This window comes from Condylura cristata, unplaced genomic scaffold (genome assembly GCF_000260355.1).
Source record: "Condylura cristata isolate star-nosed mole 26May11 unplaced genomic scaffold, ConCri1.0 scaffold00015, whole genome shotgun sequence".
Classification (NCBI taxonomy): Eukaryota; Metazoa; Chordata; class Mammalia; order Eulipotyphla; family Talpidae; genus Condylura; species Condylura cristata.
Window position 1 is genome coordinate 46,788,646 of NW_004567116.1, and position 27,109 is coordinate 46,815,754.

At 34.8% G+C, this 27,109-nt stretch overlaps 1 protein-coding gene across 8 annotated transcripts in view; it reads right to left on the reverse strand.

Moving 5' to 3' along the window:
- DLG2 (discs, large homolog 2 (Drosophila)) overlaps positions 1-27,109 on the reverse strand; it is a 1,159,995-nt gene that overhangs the window by 500,640 nt on the left and 632,246 nt on the right. For all 8 annotated transcript variants that reach the window (XM_012725352.1, XM_012725350.1, XM_012725354.1 and 5 more), the window contains one exon: positions 23,676-23,845. In XM_012725352.1, the coding sequence (XP_012580806.1) occupies positions 23,676-23,845 (170 nt within the window). The remainder of the gene's footprint in view (positions 1-23,675; positions 23,846-27,109) is intronic.

A 27,109-nucleotide genomic window follows, 5' to 3' on the forward strand; every position in this document is an offset into this window, starting at 1 on the left:
GACTAATATCCACATCATGGTGATCCCAGACAGAAGAAAAAGAGAATGGCATAGAGAAAGCCTATTTAAATAAATGATCACTGAAAACAACTTTACCCTGGGAAATGAACCAGAAGTTGAGATCCAACAGGTCTAAAGAATTCCGTGCAAAACACTAACACACATAGACCAACACACATAATAATAAATCTGTCCAAAACCAATCATAAGGACAGAATAATAAAAATATCAGGAGAGAACAGGGTAAACTATAAGAGAACAGCCATCAGGCTATCAGCAGATATTCGACAGAAACATTACAAGAATGAATAGACTGGAAAAAGATATTCAAGTACTTAAAGAAAAATACTACTAGCACAAATTTTTGCCCAGAAAGATTACTAAGCTAGGAGGTAGAGCAAAGAGTTTCACAGAATAGCAAAAACTAAAATGAAGTTATTTTGAGAATTACAGGAGCTAATGGATGTAAGTATTGGTGTAGACACACAAAAGTGTCTTTATCTTACTCTTTAGCTACAACCAATGCAGTGTGCAACTGGCCATTGTCTTTAGGGGGTAAAAACTAGAAGATTCAATCCATTAAACATTTCTTCTCTAGGAAAATGGGTTAGTTTGCTACAAAGGAAAATGCTTCAAAACACTATATGACCAAGAAAAAGAATGGCTTCTTATCTTTTTTCTAAAAGATATTAACTGTTAGCTGTTAATAGCAGTAATAAAGATAAATATTGACTCATTGTTATTCATTTCATTCTCACAAGCACTACTAAACTAGACAGAATTTACAATCTTTTTGATAAAAGAGAAAACCAAAACTTTATGACTTTTAAGTTCTTCACATAAGGTGACATGCTCAAATGCAGAAAAGGCAGGATTTAAATCCAGGTCTACCAGACTCTCTGACCTGCCCTTTCATCTTCTATGTGAGAAAAATGAGTTTTTACAAAGCAAACATGAAAGGGGTTCTATAATAATAATAATAATAATAATAATAACAATAACAACAACAATAATAATAATAATAATCTGTTTTCTGTAACAAATACTTAAATTGAATCAAACTATAGCTTAAAAATCTTAGAATCTAACTAAAAGTCTTTACTCATTTTTAGCTCTGAAGTTGGGGTAACGGATTCTCGCCTAGAGGATCAGAAGCAAGTATGCTTTGTCACTCACATAGACTTTCAGTTGTAGGCTGGCTGGTGAGATGGTTGGTGACTGCAAATTAAGTTTCTATGAGTAAGCATTCTAATTTTGACAGCAATTGTCAAGGGGAGAGTGAGAAGAGGGCTAAATTAGAAAAGAGTAAAAAACAAAACAAAATAAAGCAGTTGAGACCATCCTTTGTTTTTCCATTTCTTAAACTTAACCAAAAATTTCCAGGAGAAAGTGAAGTTGAGAGCCTGGGTTGAAGGCTGAGCTACACAGTTATACAAAGGTAGATGAAGAGGGCTCTAAAGAGAAGACTCGATGGAGTGGGAGAGGAGTGGTAGGGGCAGCAAGCAGAAGTGGTGCAGGCATCATGGATAAGCCCTGTTGAGGCTGACTTCAAGTTTCTATTACAGTGCAACCAAGCTGAGGGGAGCAAAGGTTTTCTAAGCCAAACTTTTCATCCAAGTCCTCCAGGCCATGTCTACCTGTCCAGTTGGACCTTATGCAACTTTCCCTATACTCACATTGTTCCAGCCTATCTTCTATCTTTCACCTACCCACTTTTTGTGTCTGCTAGACTTTTGCTGATGTGTTTTTTTATGATTCATAAGAATGTTATATACTAAAGGAAACTTGATGGCTAATGATTCGGTTTGATGATCACATGATAACCTTTTTTTTTAAGATTTACTAATTTATGCTTACAGAACTGGGGTACAGGGCAGAGGTGTGGTGGGTATCAGGATTCACCAGAGACAGAATGGGAAACAGAACAGGCAGATCTACTGAAATACACTGCTGAGGGGAAACAGCGGGCAGGTCAGGAGAGGTCTGCCACGCCATGTGGATCACCTCTGGGGCTGGGGATAATGATCACCTCTTTAACAAAGGCCTCTCTGACCTCTCTTAATTTCTGTCATTACAGAATGTTCTTATTCACCATGGCACATGAGATGTATGAAAGAATATGGATAAAAATGGATGCACTAATTTTATTATGGATTAATTTACTTTTAATCTCCTCCAAATAAATACTACAAGAAAGATTTTTTTTTTGGCCCCTCCTGTAGGTTGTGTAATCTTGAGTAGTAGATGATTTACACTTTCTGAGACACAGTTTTTTGAATTATAAAGTAGGGCAATATCTACCTTATAGGGATGCTTTAAAAGAAAAAAATAATAATGTGGACTAGAATCTGAAATACAACTTGTCTTACTATTTTGGAAGAATTTCTAAAATGTTTCCACATCAGAACTATGATACCAGCCTAGCCAGATAGGGCTTTTAAAAATATTTGTCAGTCTAGGATGCTTTCCCTCAAAATTAGAAAGATGAATTCAGTACAGGTTGACTCCAAGCTCTGGACATATGGAACATATGTCTACTTGATTGTGAGAATCAAAATCTGAGTAGTTCTCTCTGCATAAAAATGAATTGTTCCATCTGAGAGTAGAGTGAACACCAGGTGTTGCAATGGGAGGATGCTGGAATTTCTTGGACAACAAGGAATAGCGCATGTTTCACACGAACTAGATCTGAGTCCAGATATAGGAAGCTGATGATTTTTCTTCATTAAAAGGGACTGTATTCAAGTGGACTGTCTATGTCTCAACAGAGGGATGGAATTTCAGACGCTCACCTCTGAGAGATACTTAGCTATGCTAAAGTTATAAGATTGTTTGAATTATACTTAATTATTATTATTATAAATTACCTAATTCAAAATCAAAATAAAATGCAAGGGTGTAATTATTCTCAGAATGCTTTGTGGAAGGTAGGAGGAGGTAAAAATAAAGCTGATTTCTACTTTTACCTTGCTAAGTCCATTTCATTCAACAAATGAAGGACAACAAAATACTGGAGATAGCATTGGAAATTTGTAATTGGCAAAGATCTATAACTTCTTCAAGTAGCAGGAGCTTGATGTGCTCTTCCCCTGTTCACTCTTTCAGTCACAAAATCTTCCATAACAGTGCAAACCTTTGAATCATTTTGAAGTCATTCCTTGAATAGTTCACTTAATATATTATGGCACAGTAATATTCCCAGAGTCCTTGACAGACTAAAATACTGGATGCAGGTCAGTGATTCCTCAGTATGATTTAAGAAAGCTTTCTCATCTGAGAGTAAAATGCCGGATGTGAGAATCTGTACCTATATCTACCATCTGACAGGATAGAATAATAGCCAGAGAGTAGCAAGAGGGTAGAGGTTTGGTGTTCTCCATAAGTTGGAAGGGTTCCACACAGATAAAATGACAGGCCCGCCTGGCTTCCTGGAATGGAGTGCAGAAAAGACAGTTGACAGCATCATGTCTTTCCTGGGAACTTTTTGCCAAGTTATCTAACGTGTCTGTATCTATGAATAAATTACCTTGTGTTCAGATTCTCCAGTTTAGCCAATATAAGCTCTTTATGCTCTGCTCCAATCTTCTGACACTGACACTTACAGGTGAAAAGGGTTTAATTTCTGATGCAACTGCCGCCACATCTTGTCTCTGCCTACATACCAGTGGTAACAAGAGCTCACACATACGTACAAGGTGCCACACTCTGATGTTGGGTGGTCCTCATTGTTCTCAAGCTTTTCTTTTCATGAAGCCAAATTCTGCTGTCCATTAATACCTATTCTCTCTCGATTTTGTCATCAGTATAGACAGAATCATTTCCAATAAAACTCTAGCTATTTGCCCCGTATTTCTCTCACAACAAACACATAAGTGTGAGAGCTACTTAGAGCTACTTATATGTTTTGGGGAACAGCAATGAATGAAAACTTTCTGCCTTACCAGGGCTTATATTCTAGTACAAAATGTGGATATTTACCATAATATCTGGTAATAAGACTGTTATTAACAAAAACAAATAAAGTGAATAAAGCGAGGGGGAAAATAGGTGTAAGTCAACAACAGGAGGAAGAGTATCTTGGGTGAAAAGAACAAAGGTTTTGGCAGAAGCATGCTTAGAACTTCGAAGCAATAGAAAGGAAGCCTCATGGATAAAGGGAGTTTGTTGGGAGATGGAGCCAAAGTAATAGCAAGGCACCTGTAGACTATGGTAAGACATTGAATGGCAAATGAATGGGAAGAGAAGCTACCAGATAGTTTTAAGCAGCAGGTTGGTTTGATATAATCTGACTTAAATTCTTTATACACACACACACACATATTTATATATGTTTTTAATTTCTTTCTTTCTTTTTTTTGCATAGAATAACTGGGGTGTAGGCCAGAGGAGTGTGTGTGGGGTGGTGGTTGTGGGGGGGAGGATTCATCAGAGACAGAGGGAGGCGCAGAACAGGCAGATCTACTGAAATACACTGCTGAAGGGATCAGCAGGAGAGACAGGAGAGGTATGCCAGACCATGTATGTCACCTCCATGGTCGGGGATCAAGCTCAAGCTATAGTAGACATAGAATTGAGACTTAACTCTTAGGCCACCCAGAGAGGTCCCATTTATGCTCTTCCCCCCCCCCCCAAATCACTCTGGCAATTATGTGGAGAATAGACTGTGCAAAGTTAAAGTGGAAAGACACTAGTTTAAACAGTATTACTGGGGTTTGGGCTAGAGGTTTCAGTGGATTGGATGACAGGCAAGAATACACAGGTCAAAAGTGACTTGATCCAATATTTGAGGAATTTGAGGGAAGCACGGAAAAGAATTGCTAATGAGTTGGATATAGGGTGTAAGAAATTGAAATAAAGGACTATATATACATTTTTTTTTTGTGTGCTGAGAGACTGGGTGCCATTTAGTAAAAAGTTAGTGAATGTCCAGGTAATACCAACACTAAAGGGTTTTTGTATTAGTTAATGTAAATACAGAGAATCCAAAGGTTAGCTTCCTATTAGAATTGTGAGGAAAATACCGATCTTAATTTAAGTGTGAGGAAAGATATGCTGAAAATCATGCATCCTTTTGTTCTCCTTAAAACAAGGACCACATATTGCTTCAATTCATCAGAAAATCAAAATGCAAACACCTGGGAAACACAGGCTATAAAAGGGAAAAAAAATCTTTCAAATTTGTGGAACAAAATCTATCAAAGAAGTGCAGTTTCTTTTTATGACAGAAATGTAGATTTGACTAACAGGGAAAAGGATGGTTTTGATCCCTCTTGTTTCAAATGAGACTGCTCAGGCTGTTTATAAATCATACTGATTCATGTGTATGAAACTATAACTCAAGACAGCTCTGACTGAAGTATTATACTTTTCAAGGCTATAATAAAGTATGAATATTGAAAAAGTTTACTTATTCTATAGCCCTGATCTATATTAAGAGGTATTAAATTAGATGTTTTTTTGAAAGAGTAAAGGCAGAGTCGACTCAGTATGTCTCTTTCTAGTCAAATATATTTCAAGGAATATACAAGATTTTCATTCATTTTTAATTCTTTTAGTTTAAAACTAATGCTAAATTATATCTTATAACTGGTTATGGTTTCATTGTACATAGTACTTTGTAGCTCCTTTTTTGGTATACATATATGTATGTATGTATGTATATGTATGTATACATGTATGTATGTATATATGTATATATGTATGCGTGTATACACACACATATATTAAGTAAAGTTGTTTTAAAATATTGTATATGACTCAGATATAGAATCACACCTTATACCACCAAGGTATCCACAGTCCTCCACCTTAGTCCACTGTGCCCCTCCTATTTACATTTTTTAACTAAAAATAAATGATCAGGTGTTTTTTATTTTTTAACAATTAATTCTAGTTTACTAGTATTGTACTGCTAAGTCTTTTGACATTTTTGTATCTCTATTCATAGTTACATTTTTGTATCTCTATTCATATGTGCTTTTATAAATTCAGTGTTTTCCTTAAAAATGTTTTGTTATTTTGAAATATATAAATGATAGAAATTTCAAACTGTACAAATGGCATGCAGAAAAGCTATGAAAAAAGGGAAGATTTCTTCCGATTAGAGGGATCTCTTAATTTGCAATTTTTTCATTATGGGTAAGACTGATCATTATACACATATGAATGTCCTTGTTAGAAATCTTTTCTCTGCCCTATGGCTTAATTTTCCATTCTATTTCAATGAGGAAGAGCTCCTAATTTTTAATATAACTCAATTCACTCATTTCTCTCTGGAGTTTCATATTTTATTTTATTAAATAAAGTAAAAATTGAATTGAGTAATAGCTTACTTAGATCTACATTATGAAATGGGGACCAACTTTCTCTCTCTCTTTTTAAAATTTAACTAATTAATTATTTTTTAAACACCCTTACTTATTTCTTCACAGTATGGAACCTCTCTGCTCGGCATGGTCAACATAGTTTTCCCACTACCCAAGTGTCCACAAGCCTCCACCATACTCCACCACACTCTCCTCCTTTGTTCTCTCCTCTCTTCCTAACCTTCCATTTGTCGCTCCTCTCCTACATACAAAGTTTTCCAATCTGACTTATTAACAAATCCATCTTTTCCATGTGTGCAAAATGTAAACTGTATTATATAGTAAAATATACTTATGGGTATGGTCTAGTTTTGAATTTTGAACTTTTTCTTTAATATATCTCCATTTTTAATTATAGATTTATACTAAATTTAATTATCTGGTAGAATACTATACTTTTTCTGAATTTTCTAGACCATGTTTTATTAATTTTCCTACATGAACTTGAGAAGTTTTCCCACATGACCTTTTCTTGTTTTAAAATTTTTAGTGTTACTTTTGTTATAAATTTTTTTTCTGAATTTGTATGTGACATATTAGAGTGTTCTTTTCTTGTGCATCCCTTAGTTGTTTTTTTTTTTTTAAAGATTTATTTATTTATACAGAACCGGGGTACAGGACAGAGATGCGGAGGGTGAGACGATTCACCAGAGACAGAGCGGGGAGCAGAATAGGAAGATCGACAAAGTACACTGCTGAGAGGAGCAGCGGGCGGGTCAGGAGAGGTCTGCCACGCCATGTGGTCACCTCCGGGGCAGGCAGGGATGGAACTCATGGGAAGTGGCTTTAGCTTCTTAGTGCTGTGCTTTAACCCGCTGCGCCACCAGGGAGGGCCCCCTTAGTAGTTTTTTAAAGTTCCTCTTAGATAAACTTTTTTATTTACTCTTGCATTGTTCATCATGTCTGTTATTTTAAATGATGCTTTCTTCTACTTTATCTTTTATAATTATTTTTATGCACATATTTACATATAATTTATATCTACATATTAATTTTACACTGAGGCATCTTACTGAATTCTTTATTGTTTTAAATAATTTTTATTTATTTACTTTATCATCTCAAAGATAAAATTTAACCTTTTTAGTTCATAATCAAATTATGTCTCAAAAACATAAATAATAGTTTTGATAAAGGACAGATTTTGAGTAAACTTACATGATTGACAATACTTGTCAACTCTTGATTCAGTCAACCACGTTGGCTATCAGCTCTTTCCCCAAATCTCTGTAGTTCCTGTTAATGTAGCTTTAAAATGCTTTTTTTTGCCCTACATATTTTTAAGTGCGTGTTCACCGTGACATTTCAAGTTTTGCTTTTTGCTACTAATTTTAGTGAGCTCAATTTTAACCTGTCTACACTATATTCATAAACTCTGTAATGATGTTATTTAGTCCCTCTATTGGGTTCTTTAGGTTTACAATTTTTCTCTGCAACTCAGTCTTTATTATTTTGCCTCTCTGTAATTGTTTTATTGAATATACTTCCCAGAAATTGCTTGTGGCACCAATTGTAATCAACTCTTTCTTTACTTGAATTATTGTCTATTTTTCCTCATTTTCCTTCAGGTTATGAGAACTAAAAATCACATAGCATTAATAGCATGAGCTCTAGAATCAGTTCTCTATAATTTGGATCCTGGGAGGACATCATTTCTATTATTTCAGTTAAGTTTCTGAATCCCCTGTCTTCAAATATAGTAAAGACTCCTTGGGGACCCCCTGGTGGTGCGACAGGTTAAAGTACAACACTAGGAAGCTAGCCACAGCCACCTCAGCATGAGTTCAATCCCTGGCCAGAGAGGTGACCCACATGTTGCAGCAGAACTCTCCTGTCTCACCAGCTGCTCCCCTTAGTACTAAATTTCAGTCATTCTGCCTGTTCTGCTCCCCACTCTGTCTTTGGTGAATCCCCACTCTGTCTTTGGTAAATCCTCTCATTGCCCCTCTGGCCTGTACCCCAATTCTATATGCATACATAAAAAATCTTTAAAAATAATTCTCATCATATCGAGTTTTAAGAAGAAAAAGAGACATACATATAAGTCACTAAGAGCACAACCTAACACATAGTAAGTGCTGAAAAATAAAATTATAGTGTTTGTTTGGGCTTGTATCACTTAGTAACTCATTTGCAAGATTACTAAATTTTCTTCATCTTGCTCATGTTTGAGCAACTCAATTAGATATTCTACTTGGTCTGACGCAGTACAAGTGACTACCACTTCTCTTTTTAAGTTATTTTGTTTTTCCTCCTGAATTACAGTGGGCATCCTGTGCTCTTAGCACTTGCTAAACTTTGGGGGGTAGGGGAATGATTTAGGGGAGAGCTTAATATAAACTTGCAAATTATGCATTTTTCTTATGATATCAAATTCTGCTTTCCTTTGAGATTCTACTTAAATTTTCACTACGTGGGTAATTTCTCTAATTCAGAGTGTTTAAGTACAAATTCTAGGGAATAGCAACATTACTGTCCACTTCAACTACTCTTTGTAAAGATAAGGCCACCAGCTAAATTTACTCTTCTCCAGATGCAGTCAAATTGGTGAGATGAGAGAGATCTCAGGATTTTGTCAATCACCAATATAGTTTTAGAAACTAGGAGTGGACTAGCACCCAAGACTTTCCAAGACTTAGTTATTACTTATTTCCTGAGACAAATTTTTGAAGGGTATTGCACTTTTTGAGATTCAGTCCTTCTTCACTGTTAGCAAAAACTTTTTATTGTCATGATTTTCATTACATTTTGTTCATTGTGTGAATTACTGGAGGAGAGAATTTCTTGACATCCATATATGAAGAATCTGTAACTATAAACTAGAAACCAGTCTTTAGCAGTATATACATCTTGTTTGTTAGAAAACTGTCTATAGCCATTATTTTTACCTTTATCTTTCAAGTATTTTATACCCAGTCTTTCCTTATATCTGTGGGACTCAGCTTCATAAGTATATTTACTGGGTAGCACATGATCAACCACATTACACGTAAGAATTCTAAGAATGCCATTTATCTCTTTCTCTCTCTCTAGCTATCCATTACTTGTAATTAAAACACATTTAGAAAGAGTAGCTATTGAATAACTATTAAGAATGCTATCAATAGATCTGTATTCCATATACAATCCAACTATATTATATTCAATAGAGATAAATATTAATTTATGCCTTTGTATTAAAAAGTCAATTATTTAAGACAGAATATATCTGATAGTCAGTAGTTCATATGAAGTATTTAACTGGCCTGATATGCACCAACCAAAGAATCTTGTAACATATTGTTATATTGAGGTACGCAGAATTAAATGTTTACATACATAACTCTACTCCCATTACTTGTATATGTAGATGTATCAAACGGTCTCTATATACAAGTTTGTGTGTAGTTATCGGGGGATACCAAGAAATTTGAGAAAATTCATAGACTAGAAATATTAAAATAAAGATAAGAGTGGTTAATATACTGGAGTTCTTTAGTCCAAACAGAGGCCTCCTAGAATATGTGGAGAGTTCTCCTAGGAGATCTGTTCATTATAGCCAGAAAGGGAGGAAATAAGATGAACAATTTTAAAGGAATCTCAGCTTTTATCTCAACTACAGAAAACAAAAGAAAAAAGAAAAAAGAAGAGTGTGGTAGTCTTCCAGGTAACATTTGCCAGCAATGTTTAAAAAAAAAAAAAAAAAAAAGATACTTTCCAGAGCATTAATCAAGAGGTTGAAACCTTGGTCAAGACTTCTGTGTATATATATATTTATCAAGTGCTTTTGTAACTATCTATGTACATATAAATTTCGTACATTAAATTGGATCACTATGTCCCTTGAGGGACCCAGTATTTCCAACTCTTACTACTGTAGTTAGAAAGTTTCAATTAATGTTTTATTAACTATATTACTGAATAAAAAATGAGAGCTAAGAATTCTAGCACATTAACATTATGAGTTTCTTAACTTACCACATTTAGTTGATTCACATGAATAGCTATGGCAAAAAGTTCCCATATGACTCAAATACCATGGATATTCTACAAATATTTTTAGATTACTTGGAAGTAACTACTGAACTCTTTCTTCCTATGACTAATGGCTTTTTTTCTGAATAAATTGTTATTTGCCTTCTTTGTTCACTATTATAATATACTGACCTTGAGCTTTAAAAATGTTCAACTTTTCCTAATACATTTTAATTATGGTAATTTCTGACTTTCAGTGGACTCTTGGTGGAATTTCATAACTAGCTACTCCATACCATATTCTATGTTTAAAATTTCCTAAGATGGCTTTTTTGGGGAAAAGTTTTAAACACTGCGCTGTATCAATTCACTGCCCCCTTTGTATTAATTTCTTTATGGGTATTAGAAACAGGGATTTTATCTTTCTTGCTGACTTTTCTGTACAGGATAAAGTACTCAATGTTCTAACTGCAACTGAATTATGCTCTAAGACAGAGTCCAAATAGTACAAGATTTTTGACTGACAGCTAGTGGCATTATAAGTCATGGTCCATGAATAAAACATATTGAAAGCTTTCATTTTACTGGATCTGAATGCTCCATAAAAGGATAAGAATTTAATGTGCCCTGAGAGGTTAAAAAACCAAAATGGATTTACTTAGCACTGCAGGTCTCTCCTGCTGCTTCTCTTAGCAGTACATTTCAATAAATCTACCTGCTCTGTTCTCCATTCTGTCTCTAGTGAATTCCTTCACCCCTGCTCTTCCAGCCTGCATGCAGTTCTCCCCCACAACAAATTATACCTGAATTTAAAAAAGCAAATAAAAACTTAATGTATTTACTTAGGGGGCCATTATGAATTCAGCATGAAGTCAATTAGTTCAGTCTAGGTGAATACCAGTGTTCTAAAAAGGTCCTTGGGAGAAAAGCCACGCCTCCTTATTTCTTATTATTGCTGTAATTTATCACTTATGCCTGCCTGGCTAACAACTTTTTTTGAAACAAAATATTTATTGAGTGATTGGATGATTATTTTCTTCATATATTTGCATTTTTAAAAGGAAGAACCAAGACGAATACTTTAAATCCTTTCAGTAACTGAGATAGCTTCACACTGTACCCATTTAACAGATAGGTTAAACAAGGATTTATACTTATGGATTATCCAAATTTTAAAGTCTTTTTAATGATTTTTATTTTCATTTCTGGTCATAAATTGCAAGGTTGTATAGTCATAGTAATTACTATTGAAACACATTTCATTTTAAAACATTAAAAACTGCCATATAGGTAAATATTTGTCTCAGTAAATATTACAACTAGTAAAACAGTATTAGCAATGTGAATTATATACTTCTGAATGTCAAAAAACAAGACTATATAGTACAATGAATTATTTTAAATCTGAAGATTTTATGGTAAAACGATTTTAACTTTATTTATTTTTAAAGATTTATTTTTTATGGATGCATACAAAAACAGAGTGTAGGAAAGAGGTGAAAGGAGTGAGAGGATTCACCAGAGACAATGTGGGGAGCAGAACAGGTAGATCTATTGAAATCTTTTGCTGAGGAAAGTAGCAGGGGTGACAGGAGAGGTGTCAGCAGGGGAGAAAGGAGAGGTGTGATACCCCATGTGTGTCACCTCCCTGGCCAGGATCAAACTCATGCCACAGTAGGTTGTCAGCTTGGAGGCACTGAGACTTTAACCCCTGTACTACTAAGGAGTCCCACTTTAAACCTTTATTCCACAGTTCTCCAAAGAAAACAAATGGATGGCCTATAAGCACATGAACAAAGTATCAAGATCAATTATCAGGTAAATGCAAGTCAAAACCACAATAAGATAACAATTTATACCTGTGATAATGACCCAAGCCAAAGATGGGCTATGGAGGAAAAAGGACTCTTAGACTGTTTGGAGAATGTAGACTAGTCTAGTCTACTGTAAAGTATATTGAAAAAAATTAAAAATATATCTACCACATCATATAACAATTTCATTCTTTTGGGTATCTACCCAAAGCATAAATAAGCACTAATTTGAAGGGATATATGTACTTCTATGTTCATTCTGCACTATTTATAATAGCCAAGTTATGATAAAGAATCCACACAAATGGATTAGTAAGATGTGCTGTGTGTATGGATGAAAGTATGTGTGTAACGAAATACTACTTATCTTTAAAAGATTAACTCTTTCCATTTGTGATAACATAGATGAAACTGGATGGCGTTATGTTAAGCAATATAAGATAGAAAGAGAACGGCAGATCTTAGTATTAGGTGGTTCTGCTCATATACGGACTATAGAGAAACAAAACAAAGACAACATAATCAAACTAAAACAAATACTGTCGAATGCAAAACTGAAAACTGAGGTGGAGTGAAAGGATGGAGAAAAATGTGTGCCCCCCACACATTGTCACTGTGGTGACAACTTTATTTAGTGCTTTGGTGGTGTGTGTGGTGTGGTAACATACACCTAAATTTGTGACTCATATAAAAATGTAAACCAATGTTACATCAACAAAAATTCATGAAAAATAAAAATTCAAGAAGTTCTTGGCTTATAGGTAAATTAAGATTCATACTAAACAGGGTCACCCCTCCCATAGGAATCATAACCTTTGAAAGTATTTTTAAAAATTTCTTTCCTGTAATAAAACTTCTACTTTATATAAAATGCGAATAAGAAAGTACTTGTTTTTGTTCTGTTTCTTGTAATTTCTGAACATATTGCATTAAATGTGGTTCTTAGCAATCATATTTATCCATAAAGAATGTGAATAAGACTGGCACTCATCAAAAAAAATATTTTCACACAGCCATTGGATATAAATTCTGTTTAAAACTATGCTAAATCTTTAAACCATAAATAAGTCAATAAAGAAAAAATGGTCATATATTTGCTTCAGTATATTTAGCAAAATACTGTTTTACCTTTTCATTATTTTATAATGCATAGAAAAGTCATGATTGCAATGATAATACTGTTAGGTTTTTCATGAGTAAATCCTTTGCTAAAATATCCCAGTTGCTCTATTACAAATCTTTATGAAGACTGACCAAATATTTGTTCAAAAGAAAGCCTCTCAATCGACAGCATATAACTTTTATGCAGAAAAACAAACAAACAAACAAACAAACAAAAACTAAATGGTTGTTATATACGAAATCTTAAAAAATTGCCTCGGAACAAGGTGAAAATAAATGTGTGATCTTTTATCAAATTAAACAAAATCATTTCCAAGAACACTATTTCCCTGACTTAAGAGCTAGGCATTTTCTTTTTGACACTGAATATTATATTTCAATAAAAGGGCTGCACTACACATCACACAAGTAAATTGTGTGTGAACTAAAAGGTACAATTTTGGTAATTCAAAAGGACTGGAAAAAATTAGCATGAAAAGGAAAATGTAGTGTTTTGAGACCTCATGCCAAACAGTTGAACTTGCCATTTGTACATATTAAGAGTCAAACCATTGTTTAGAATAGCCCTTTAGCACAAACAGGTCTACCTGCCACTTAGACCTCAAAACCCAGGATGTGGGCTGGAATAAACAGTAAACTGGGTCTTGCATTCAGAGACACATTTGCACATGCATTAAAAATGAATACACATCATTATTTACCCTATGACAAGAAAGGTGAGGTGTGTTTGGCATCCCTTGATGCAATAAATGGTTGGATACCAGTAATCAAAACAGTTGTGTAACCTTTGTTTTCCCTTTTAAGTTTCTGCCATGTCTTCTGCACTGTCTGGGTATGAACAGATGGTTTAGAGACAACTACAACTTTGCTAACCTAAAAATTCCTAAGTTATTGTCAGGTGACAGTATCGTTAAAGAACAGCATCAACAAAGCTACCCATGCAGTTTAAAAACCAACACAATTTCATAGCAGGCAATCTCTCTATTATGAAAAAAGATGATTCATTTAATTTTCAATTAAACTTTTATTTTACTCAGTGCTCACTGGGCATTTATTAGCTATGTAATACCTGAAGTTCTAGGAGAATCTACCAAAAGTCAAGTTATAGAAGAGTCAATTTATCAAATGACTATTTCTGAAAACTGCCAAATGAATTTCCACAACAGCCCTGGGAAAAGGTACTTTGGCCATGTTAATTTTAGAGAGAAAATATTAGAATAGACCTAGGAACAAAGATAGATTGGAGAAAGGAATTGAGTGTACAGAAATAGATAAGCTGATTAATTTCATACAAATTAGGTATTTGGGAAATTTTCTATCTGTAAAGTCAGACAAGTGTCAAGCTGATATTTAACCAAGCTGTAGAGTAAATCTTTGATGCGGGCTATAAAGAAAAAGTCAAATAAAAAGCTTCAATATATTTAGAAATTGTTTTTGACTAATCCACTTATTTAACAAAATGCTAGATGCTTCAAAATTTGTTTTGTCTCAATATCCTGAACCGATATTTTCTGTATGCTATTACAAAATAGGGGTTAAAGAGCTTCTCTCCTAAAAGACTACTTCCTCTTAGCAATAACATCATTCAACTTCCATCTTTTGCCATTTATTTTTTCCTTTGTAACACTGAAGTTATGATTTGTCATTGACTCTCATCCATCTGTCCATCACAACTCATCCAGAGTGGTCACAGACTCAACCTATGACCTGTATTTCCTTTTGATATGTTCATTAAGTGATTGAAATTTAACATAGGCTGGGGTAGGAACCACACAATCTGTGCAGTGTCAGAATTAACAACTTGTTCATCACCTTAGTGACATATATACTACTTATACCCTAAGAGTTCTTACACCCTAAGAGTGGATGGTTTAGTAACAAATTAATGAACAGATGAGGAACTAATAAGGTATTTTATAGAATTTTAAATGTAAAAGGTTTCTTCCAGTTTCACCAACTGAGGATAGCTTTTGTGGAGCATGTTGAAATGTGCTGGCTTGGCTTGGCTCTTGGGGGATGGGCATGATGCATGTAGGTTAGAAATCACAGTGGGAAGGGAGGACATATCACAGGTGGGAATGGAATGAGAAGTAGGAGAATATGAGACAGGTCTAAAAAATTAAACCCAGTCCAGTTTACCCAGATCATGGAGATACAGAAATGACAGAAGAGAGGGCAAAATTAAGTGTTATTGAAGAAGAGGAAGATCGGAGAGGGCTTGAAATGCTATGGCAAGAAATTTAGATTTTTCTATTGCAGCAATAAAGAGCTACTAGAGACTTCTGAGCATGATTAGTAGACCTGTGGTGTTTGGAAAATTTATCTAAGAGAGGGGTGTAGGTGTGGAAGGGATGAAAATATTCATTATAGTATACTAGAAGAGATATAACGAACACATGAACACAACATAACACTGGCAGTAGAGATCTTACAGAGAAAACTAGTTATGCTGGGGGTAGCCTTCAAAGGACACAACGTCTAACTTAATTGTGTAAGTTAGTAAAGGATAAAGAAGCAAAGGAAGTTTGTGTAGCACAAGAGGGAAAAACACTGCTGTTTACATGATAGATGTATATACAAATGCTAGCATGAGAAAGAAGCTCAAACAGACTATTACACTGGCCTGAGGCTTAATAATTGCTTAAAGATGTCCAGAGACTTCATGAATATATATGTGGCTTCTCTAATGATTGAATGACACAGAGAAGACAGAGAAGGTCTTTAGTACATAGTCATGAACCGAGCTTCATAAATACAAAGGCAGTCTCTTTGTATAGGCTGGTGTGTAGTACACTATACTAGCTGTAAATGTGTAAATGCACTCTATGATAATTGCACAAAAAATAAAATCACCTAACAATGTAATTCTCAGAATGCATTTCTGCTGCTGAATGATGTGTGACTGTCATGACTTTTATATTATAGTGCATGTATTTTATACTTACTGCTATTTCTTGTATAAAGCAAAAAGCTACACTCACTTTTCACTGCATCTTCAGTTTGCAGGGATATAAACCTCTCTAAATGTGCTCTCTCTCTCTCTCTCTCTTTATATATATAGAGAGAGAGATCGATAGATGGATAGATATGTATTACAAAGTTTGAAATAACTTCTTTAAATAATAAAGTATTACTAAATATCTTTTCTTTGTGTGAAAAAAAGGGAAAAAATGAAACCATACCTTATACCAGTGAGAATGGCACAAGTGTTAGTGAAGACATGGGGAAAAAAGAACCCTCTTACACTGCTGGTGGGGATGCAAACTGGTACAGCCACTGTGGAAAGCTGTGTGGAGGTTCCTCAAGCTACTAAAAGTGGAATTTCCATATGATCCAACAATTCCGTCCCTAGGGATCTACCCAAAGGCCACAAAGACAGTAATGCAAAAGGATATCTACACCCCTATGTTTATTGAATAAAACTATCAGATGGTTTCACTTATAAGAGGAATATAGGGAAAACAAATAAGGGATCATGAAATGTTATAATAAATAACAAACTTAACAGGGAACTATAAATCAGAGACATTCTGCAGGGGAGGGATCAAAACAGGGGAGGGAAGAGCACAAGGACTATGATGATGACTGCAGGGAAGTCTATGGGAGATACACCTGAGAGGTGAAACATACATTGTACAAAAATGAAGAATGATGTAATGTATGTATATATAAAAAATATATATATATTATATTATATACATATATTATATAATACTATATATATTATATATTATAATACTATATATATTATATAATAGTCATAAGCAAATCTATCTTTGGGTATTAATAAAGCTACAACTTTAACATTTTCAGTTTTGAACTTGCCTTAAAAGTATCCTTAAGCAACAAGGTGTGTGTGTGTGTGTGTGTGTGTGTGTGTGTATTTATAATTGAGGTAAACTGACTTACAACACTCTATATGACTCAAGTGCGAGGTCACACCTCACAGATGTGTCACCACACCATCTCCAACAGCACAGTAACCATAGTCCTCCACCATGGCCCATTGGGCCCTCTCCTCACTTTGGTTTCTACCTCTCCACTTAGCCCCTACTCTCCCATCTCAAGCTCACAGTAAGACTTCTAAGATTTATTATTGGTTTGCTTCTGTCTGACCTCTGGCTTTATTTCTCTATATTCCACATATGAGTAAAGTATTTGTCTTTCTTTATCTGACTTATTTAAATTAGAATCATTCTCTCCAGTTCCATCAATGTTGTCAAAAATGGCAAATGCTCTTCTTTTAAAGCTGAGTGGCATTCCATTATGTATGTATATTTTATTTTTTAAAAAATTCATTTAAATTTATTTTTTACATCATTCTTCATTTTGTATGTTTTTCATCTTGCTTGTCATCCACACAGATTTACAACCACCAATTCACTCATGTGCCATCACCATAGTCTGTGTGCTCTTCCAACCCCAGTTTTGATCTTATTCTCCTCTCCACCCCCATAAAATGTCTCTGATTTATAGTTGTTTATTGTTTTTACTTTATTACAACTGCTTTTTTTCCCCCTGATCCCTATGCTCCTGCTATGAGTGAAACCATCTCCACCCATCTGTATACCTGGGCAAAAATCATAAACTTGACTGTTGCAACTAGTGCTGCAATGAACACAGGAATGCATATATAAGCATATATCAGTGTTTTTACATTATTAGGCTAAATATCTAGGAGTGGGATTGTTGGACCACATGGTAGATCATTTCTATTATTTTAAGAAAACTACACACTGTTTTCCATAGAGCTGTACATGGCTACCATTATAACTTTTTCTCTAGATCCTCAATTACATATGTTACTTCTAATGTTCCTCATATGAGCTATTCTCACAAGTAAGCAATATTATCTTATTATGGTTTTGATTTGTATTTCCCTGATGAGGAGCATCTGTTCACCTAGTTGGTCATCCATATATCTAATTTGGAGAAATGTCTATTCAGCTTTCCTGCCTAGTTTTTTGACATAGGCTATGCTACCCGTGCTGTCTTATGACAAGATCCGGGCAATGGGGGAGACTCCCAGGAAGATAGAGGCTGCTTGGTTCCCAAGAAGACATACTAAGGGGAGTCTCCATAGCAATGCTTACTGAACTACCTTGTACTTGTTCCTGGCCAGTAGCAATTGTATTTCACCATCAAGCGATTCCTGGCCCTCTGTTTGTACCTAATTGGGCATCGAGAACCAGTTACAAAAAATATTTAACAATTGACAATGGCTTTCTCTGAAAAGTAACTTAACATAAATCAAGAGTGTATATTGCCTTTAGGAATATAGATAAACATGATCATGATGTGTCTCCTCCTGGGACAATTTGGAGGGACTTAAAGAAACAGATCTAAATCTAGATTTAAACTGAAAAAGGATTGTTCAAAGGAGAACTTAATGATTTGCTGCTTTATTTGAGATGCTGACTAGAATGATTGATCATGCTGAAAAAATGGGGATGCTGATTGTTTTGGTGGTTTTCTTTCTATGATCAAAAGAGTTTCTTTATAACATGTAACCACAAAAGTTTCAGTGTAGCCATGGAAATGAATTGTTAAAGATTTGCCTCAATGCCCATACTGATGTAATCTCACTGCCTGGAAACTGTATAAATAAAGAATTGCTGAAGTTTTTAGCAGGAGATACTTGCACCAGCTAGAGTGTCAGTGTCTGCCTCAATTGCTCATTTCACCAATGCTGCCTCATTCTTTGGGAAAAAGACCCCTGACTGGCCACCTGTCAGAGCTAGACTCTGACATATGGCGTGGTCTACGACATTGTTTGATTTAATTATTTTTAAAATGTATTTTGTTTATTTATGCATGTAAGGCCAGAGGTGCAGGGTTGAGAGGGTTCATCAGAGGTGGTATGGGGAACAGAACAGGCAGAACTACTGAAATACACTGGGGGGCTGACAAGACAGGAGAGGTCTGCTGCGCCATGTGGGTTAGTACCGTGGCCAGGGACTGAACTTTCTGCAGCGGCTGGTGATAGTTTATAGTGCTGAGCCTCAACCCTTATGTCATCAGGAAAGTCCTACCTGCCTATTATTTTTTATTGAGTTTTTGTTTTTCTATTTGTTGAGTTGTAAGAGTTAATGGTAACATTTTAAAAGAAGACATTTTTTCTCATTTCTTGCATAGGTTGCTGCTTTTGGCTTAGATCACAGAAACAAATAGTCTGGACATGCTTTATTATGTAACTCAAAGTTATAAATTATAATGTTACTGGGTAACACAATAAAAAAGACTTGCAAAATTATCTTTTGAGAACCCACATGTATATATTTGTCCTTGAATATCACGGCTGTTTCCTATATGTGATCACCATTTTTTTTCTCCACTGAGAGAACCCACATCAAGACCCCAGCTGCTTCCAGTAACCAAATCTATAACTGTGAGGCTAGGGAAATTTTATATATATTATTATAAAAAGACATTCAGAATCAGTATTGCATATTATACAAATATCCAATAAATAAACACAGTGCCATAAATCAGTCAGGTGATTCTGTGAACGTTGGGGAGATTAACGTTGCATCAACACAGCATTCCACATACAAAGGACATATCCATAATTAGTAATCTGTACAACAGATGTTATCAACACAAAGGTAAAGCACTGGAAAACTATCAATTTAATTCTGTCACAAATTTTTGCCTAAAAATAAAATTTTATCTATATATCAAGAAGGAATAACACAGTTTACCTTCTGACCTATGTAAAAAATATTCAACAAACCCCCCCCAAAAAAAAATAGCCTAGGTATTTACAGTGCCAGTGAAATAAATTTAATAAATACTTGTATCTGTTCAAAATTGGTGAATGAGCTATATCTATGATCTTTATATTATAGATTATTTAAGAAAAGTGAGTATATCAACTATTTAGATATTTTCCCTATGCACCTATTTTGAAAAACATGGGGTATATTCAGAATATTAATTTGACAGAATATTTAGCTGCACTTCTAAACTGTCCACTAATTAATCATTACTCTTCTTCTAATAAAGTTCTTCAATGGGAACCCCATGTCACAAATGAAACCCCAATCCATTAAATTGCTCAGTTAGGAAACCAGGGACCACCATGACAAATCCCAAATCAGGTTATCAACATGTGTCATAAATAATACTTCCAAATGTAGTTTGAATCTATCCTTTCTCTACCACCTTTCTTCAAGTCAACCCTGGCTAATCTCTGCTCCCACTCTTCCCTCCTACAGTGACTTTTCTTCGTAGTGGTGAAACAATCTTCTAAAATTGACAGATTTGATTATGTCACTCCCTTGCTGAAAATTTTGCAATACCTTCCACTGCACTTGAAATGTAAGCACAAATCTTTTTCAAGGTCTAGCTGAAATGGTATTTCCTCAGATAAATTTCCTTTGACTCACTCTTTAACTGGTATGTCTTATATGCTTTTCTGTGCACTCACAGCATTTTCCCAATGTATATTATAGTTGTTTTCTAAACCATGTCCTTGAGGGCAAGGGCTATATTTTCTTTGTGAAAGCCCATTGGCTGATTCTGTGTCAAGTATATAATAATAACTAAATTTGCTGAAGCACTGAAAGATTAATTTAATGATTACATCCAGCTAGCCCTGTATTATAAATGTGTTATCAAGGCTAGCCAGCCCAGCTAGTTAGGGCCTTGACACTAACTATAGAGAGTGTCTATGTGTCGAACAAATGACAGAAGAGGGCCTATCGAATCATGACTCAGGGTCCATCAGAGCTGATCTCATCCTGCCTTGTATTACAGTGACTTGACTTTAATCTCTCTCTGAGCCAGTAGAACACTTTAATTTTTCATCATATTCATATCCATGCCCCATATGCATGGTATGAATTACATATTGGTCCACATTTCTGTTAAATATATAATATATATTAATTCAAAAATAAATTATTATAAAGTACAAGTGAAATTAGATTGCAAAATATCATCAAAGTTAGCATAGGATTCAATGGAATATTAAATTTACTTTAACTCTTCCTGTATTTAAGGCACTGGAAGATGCATTAGGAATTTAACAATGACTAAAACAGTTTCCTTCCTGTATGTCAATGAAGTTTATCAAGAGAAATGAATGCTCATCAGTGACCTTGGTATGATGATGACACAGAAAAAATTATGAATGACTCATAATCTTATTAGGACCAAAAGACCCACACTTCTCTATAGGGACTTCGCAGAAATCTACTTTCAGGTACTTGAAGTTCATTCTAATTTTTCCCTGATTCTCCTCTTCTCAGAAGATCAAGCCCATGTGTAGCACCATCTGTCAAATACTGGGAACTATCCTTTCATTGGATTGTTGCCTGAGGATTCCTGGTTGACTAATGCTCATATGTCCACTCTCCATATCCCAGGCCACTTGTGTATCACCCCAGGCTTAGCTGAAAACACAGTTCAGACTAAAGGAAACCAGTGACAGGGGCCTTAGTACAAATGATAGAGATCAAAAAGTGTGTACCTTTTAAAACTGAGAAGTTTTGATTATTGATCCCCTACAGCCTTCAAGTGCCTTGCTGAGCAGCTAGAGGTCACAGATGACTCAGCTAAGGACGGCTTGCTAATGGATAGTAATGCTTTGCTGAGTGCTCAAAGCAAAGCCATAGAACGGTGCTGAATAACTGTTTGGTGAATTGTAGAACTAGCTATACATTATTCATATGGTATATATCTTTATACTAAAAATACTGAAATGATCACTTTGTTCACTTTAAAGCACTCGAAAATATGATTTTAGTAAAGGTACAGCATAGAAAATCTATGATCAGCTACTGTGGTCACAGAAACAAATGATTTACATTTGCTTCAGACTTTATTGATTTTAAAGTATTTGAGGTTAATTATGAGGGTTCATTGGCTATTTTCATCACATTACAAACAGTTATGAAGCCTGAAACAATCTATAGAAAATAATACTACAAATAATATGCATATATAGCTCAAATTGGGGGTGGGGGCAAACAATTTATGCCTGCTACTATTCTAAGCACTTTATGAAGATTGACTGATTTAGTCCTCAAAACACTTGAACAGTATATTTTTTAAAAAGAATGCCTATTGAGGTAACAATGATTTACAATACTGCTTATGTTTTTCGGTATAGATTCACAACTCTACAACTGTATGTTATTCAGCTATTTTTTTTAGAAAAAAATCTTTAAACATCTTGCTCACTTTTTCACAATATAGGATTTCTAGATGAAAGTACTACTGTTATCTGCATTTGTACATGAGAAAAATTAAGCTAAGAGAAGTTAAACAATTTGCCTAAGGTCATACGGCTAATTGGCAGCAGAAATAGGGGTTCAATATTAGGCACTTCGGTTCTGGAATGTGCACTCTTACTCAGCAGTTCTGCTGCTCACCTACTGCCAATATTAGTTAAATATTTAATTCTCATAACATCTATGGGACAGAAGCTACCACTGAGATGTCTATTTTGAGGATTTGTTGAACCAACTTTGTCCTGCTATTAAGTAGATGAACCAGCCTCTTATAATTCAGTCCTAGCTGACTCTTGGGTGTGAGATCTTGAACACCACTCATTACTGCCTTCCAGCGAAGGTAGTGTGGTTATTTTAATTGCACAGAACATTAGAGATTAAATAGATATTCGGGGAAAGAAAAGATTTACTACAAGAGCATAATAACTATCTAGTCATAATCTAAATATTTAAAATCTTCTAAAATATTTAAAATGCTGATAATACAACTATTAGATTTTTCTAAAATGTTTGAATTACTGTAAAGCTAATATTAAAAGTCATCATTCTGAAGAGCAGAGCTCAAAGGACTATTCTAAAAAATTAGTATAATGACTCATTTTACTGCTTATGTGGTTTTCAAGGGTAACTGAAATTACCCCAAGAAATTTGTGAACATTACCAAAAAAAGTAAAATCTGCACTTATTTTGACTATCCCAAGTATAAATTACTATGTAGTACTTGTTGGATATAACATATGAAGAATATAATAAAATCAAAACAAATCACAACAGTGTTATCAAAACATAATTGCTTTTATCAGGATAGACTATTCTAGTTATTGCCATTCACATTAATATTTCACTACATGAGAATGGTTACCATTTATAAATGACAAAATAGAAAGTATTAGAATGCAAATAATTAAGTAATGATGATCTGCTAAGATTAAAATTTTATAGGGATATGATTATCAATGTTACTTCTAAGGCCATTGCTACATAAATCTGTCCTTACCATGCTGAATTACTATTTAGAGTATTGAGTTCTCTTACCCACTGTAAAAATCACTATCACAGGGTTTCAAATCTTTCGGTAGCTCTGACTGCTAGGGGGAAAGGAGAGTACACTGAATGTGGACTGTGATACAAATATTAGTTAAGTAGTCTGTCACTAGGATCCTCCTGTAAGATGTTGGCATTACCTTTAGGCCCTTTGAAGAGTTTGATTTCCACTACAGTCTCCAAAATAGGTCGTCTTCTACGCACGTAGAGCCGGACAATAGACCCCGCTTCCTTGAGGGCTTCCACCGCTTTACTGTGGGAAACCTCTGACACATCGACCTCATTCACCCGCAAGATACAGTCATTGACCCTGAAAGGAAGGTAAAGTGGGGAAGGTCAGCAGCAGGTAGGAACACTTCTCAAATATTATCATCATCTATTGTTGACAAGAGGAAGTTAACAATGGAATCACCCTTAAAATGCTTAAATATGGAAGAAACACTTCAAATGAAGGAAATCAAGAAAACTTGATTTCTTAGCTCTTTCAACTTTCTCTTCAATACCACTGACAGGAAACAGAAAAAGAAAACAGTCTAGGAGTAGGGGTAAAAGAACCAGAATTCTGTGGGGATAGTTGGCCAGGTACCACAAGGTATACTCCTCTCTCTCAGGCATGCCCACCTCATGATGAGAGAATACAAAGTGGCCTTCCACAGACCACCAGAACTGAAAATTACTCGATCACTGCTTATCTAACTTCACCAAATTTGCACATTGTAATGCCAATAAAAATCTGACTGACTTCTAGTCTAATTTGAAGCTCAGGCCTGCCTGTGTACTATCCTGCCTATTCGTTGTATATTAATCCTTTCTATCTCTCAGCATCTGGAAATGATTCAAACTCTTCTTGGGTATGTGTCTTCAGGGGTACAGTCCTAAAGTCAAAAAACAAACAAAACCTCTTCTTTGTTCTAGCTCCACCAGATTTCTGTTCCTTGTTTAATACTATAATACTGGTTAGGACACATGGGGAATTAACTACAGTCCATTCTGACTGGAATTGCATCACCCATAGAATAATTAGAAACACATATGTAACAGGACACATCTGTTACACCATTATTACGACTGATTGTAACTGATTTGAACAGAAGGTTAAATTTGAAGCGCTCTCAGAAGTTATTATGGATTATCAAGGCATAGCAAATGTAACTTTAGAGGTTAATTTTTCTTAAATCATTAACATACCCATTATTGAATGTATTCCTTTTACTGAAAAATAGAACAATGTAGAAAGAAGATGTGACTTGATTATCTAATATTAACCTGCTAGCTTTCTGAAATATTGTTTTACAACCCTTTGTTTTTCTCTCTCAAATTCATCTAACAATATTGTAGATACTGAAGCTCAAAATATTTTCAAAATATTCACAGAAAATTTTAGACAATCTTCATTGTATTCATTTATTTTGAAAATTAAGACAAGTTCTACAATAAACCTTACTTTCCCACTTTTCTTTCTTTTCAGATTTATTATTTTATTGTTCTGTAGAAGATTTGGGGTCTAGGTCACAGACATAGGGGGTAAGAAAATTCATCAGGTACAAGTGTGAGGCATAGAACAAGAAGATCTTCTGAAATACACTGCTGAGGGAAGCAACAAGCAAGACAGGAAAGGTTTGCTGTACCATACATGGGTTGGTTTGCTGCCAGTAGATTGAACTCAGGCTGTGGTGGTGATAGCACTGAGACTTAACCCTTAGGCCAGTAGGGCAACCCCCTTTTGACATTTTTCATTGGAATGAAAAATTTCACTTTTCCATAAAACTTCTAAAGTAATTTATAGTTATATTGACATTGATTGGAAGTCTTTTTATATCCTTGATAACAATTAATGATAATATCGTAATTATCATTAATTATTCTCAATATTCTTAAGTTTGAGACTAGAGAGATTTTTCCCTCTGATTTTGCACTTACATTCTAGTGATCCACATATAAGCCCTTAACACACACCCAGGTTTAGTGTTTAGGCTCTTTATCTAAAGCTGTTGGCATCTCAGATAGAGAATAGCTATGATCTCGGGTCTTATTTCAATTTGGGCTTTTTCCACTTAGTTCAACATACATGTAATGTGATAGACAATATTATGTTGCTGTGCACATCAATTTGAAATTATAAGGTGGTAATGGAAATGTTATACAAAAAGTATGGGAAGAATTTTCTCATTTTTTGGTCCATGAGTTTTCAATACCTATTCAAGGAGCTAAGTTATAGGATCTCTTGTTTCAATGAGAATGCTGATTAGCTTCAAAATGCTGAGATGGAACATTACACTTACCAAGATTCTATGGTGTCATTATGATAGATGTTATGGTTTTAATAGGTTTACAAACACATTTCCTTTCTGTTTAAAAAAAATAAAATCCTGGTAAACTGCCAATTAAAATAGCTTTGAGAATATACACATCATGAATGCCAGCCACCCTGAAGCAGCTGGTCCTTTCAGAGTGGGCAATTTTGTTATCTAATAATCCCAAAACACATTCTTTATCATCACCCCCTGCTCAGAATACTAATCATATCTTAAAACACTGCCTTCTGTACAAGGGAGAGGCTGACATTAAAAAGAAATATTCTTTTCAAACACACCTACTTTTTTCCATTGTTTATAGTAGAATCCTTAATTGTTAATTGCTGTGGAGAGAAAATCATAGCCTAAATCAGATATGTGTTTTCTTTTTCTCCTTGAACATGGGGGTGAAGCAGACAGCTTTACTAAATTAAATCAGCAGTCAGAAAGGTAGGGTACAAGTCCGAGTTGGTTATCAGCTGTGTGACCACAGTCAAGTCATTTCATCTCTTTGAACACCAGCTTCCTATAAAAAGAAAATTATTTTGCCCAGAGTTATGAGAGCTGTAATCAGATGGATAATATATATGGCCATCAGTGTAAACTCTAAGTCTGGATAGGCTATTCAAAGACGCTAGACTCACAAATTTGTCAAAAGATGGAAAGGATGGAAATTGAAATTTTTAGAGGGCTTGCCTTGTACCATATCACTGTAGCTGTTTCACTTTTCACTCATACTTAATTTATTACATATTGATGCTCATTTTATAGACAAAATTTAACTGATAGGATAACAGTATTGCTGAAGGCAGGGGTATAATTTCAACTTGGTTTTACCTTTTTATGGAGATTTCTATTGATGCAAAATTATGTAGAGTTTATTGTTTTCCATTTTTTTAAATGGGGGTGTAAAGGGGAAAATTATATTCAAGTTCTCAAAAATAGACAGGAAATATTAAGTCAAAATAGGACACTAAATTTCCCTTCCTCCCCATCATTTGAAATAGCATTTAGCTAGCCATAGCTATTTAAAATTAATTTGCTCTCTCGAGCAGAAGATAACCTTTGTGAGTAAAGCCACAACTTGTATTCATTTTGTCATATATGAGAATATTACTAGTTTCACACTCAATGATAAGTTCCAGTAAAAAAGTGGAGTCCCTGTCACATTCTGAGCCATTATGTTAGCATCTTCACACATAACCCTCTCCAGGCTGCACATCTAATTAAGTTTATGGGTTCACTTTTTCAGTGCTTGCTACTTCAGATCTAATATAGTA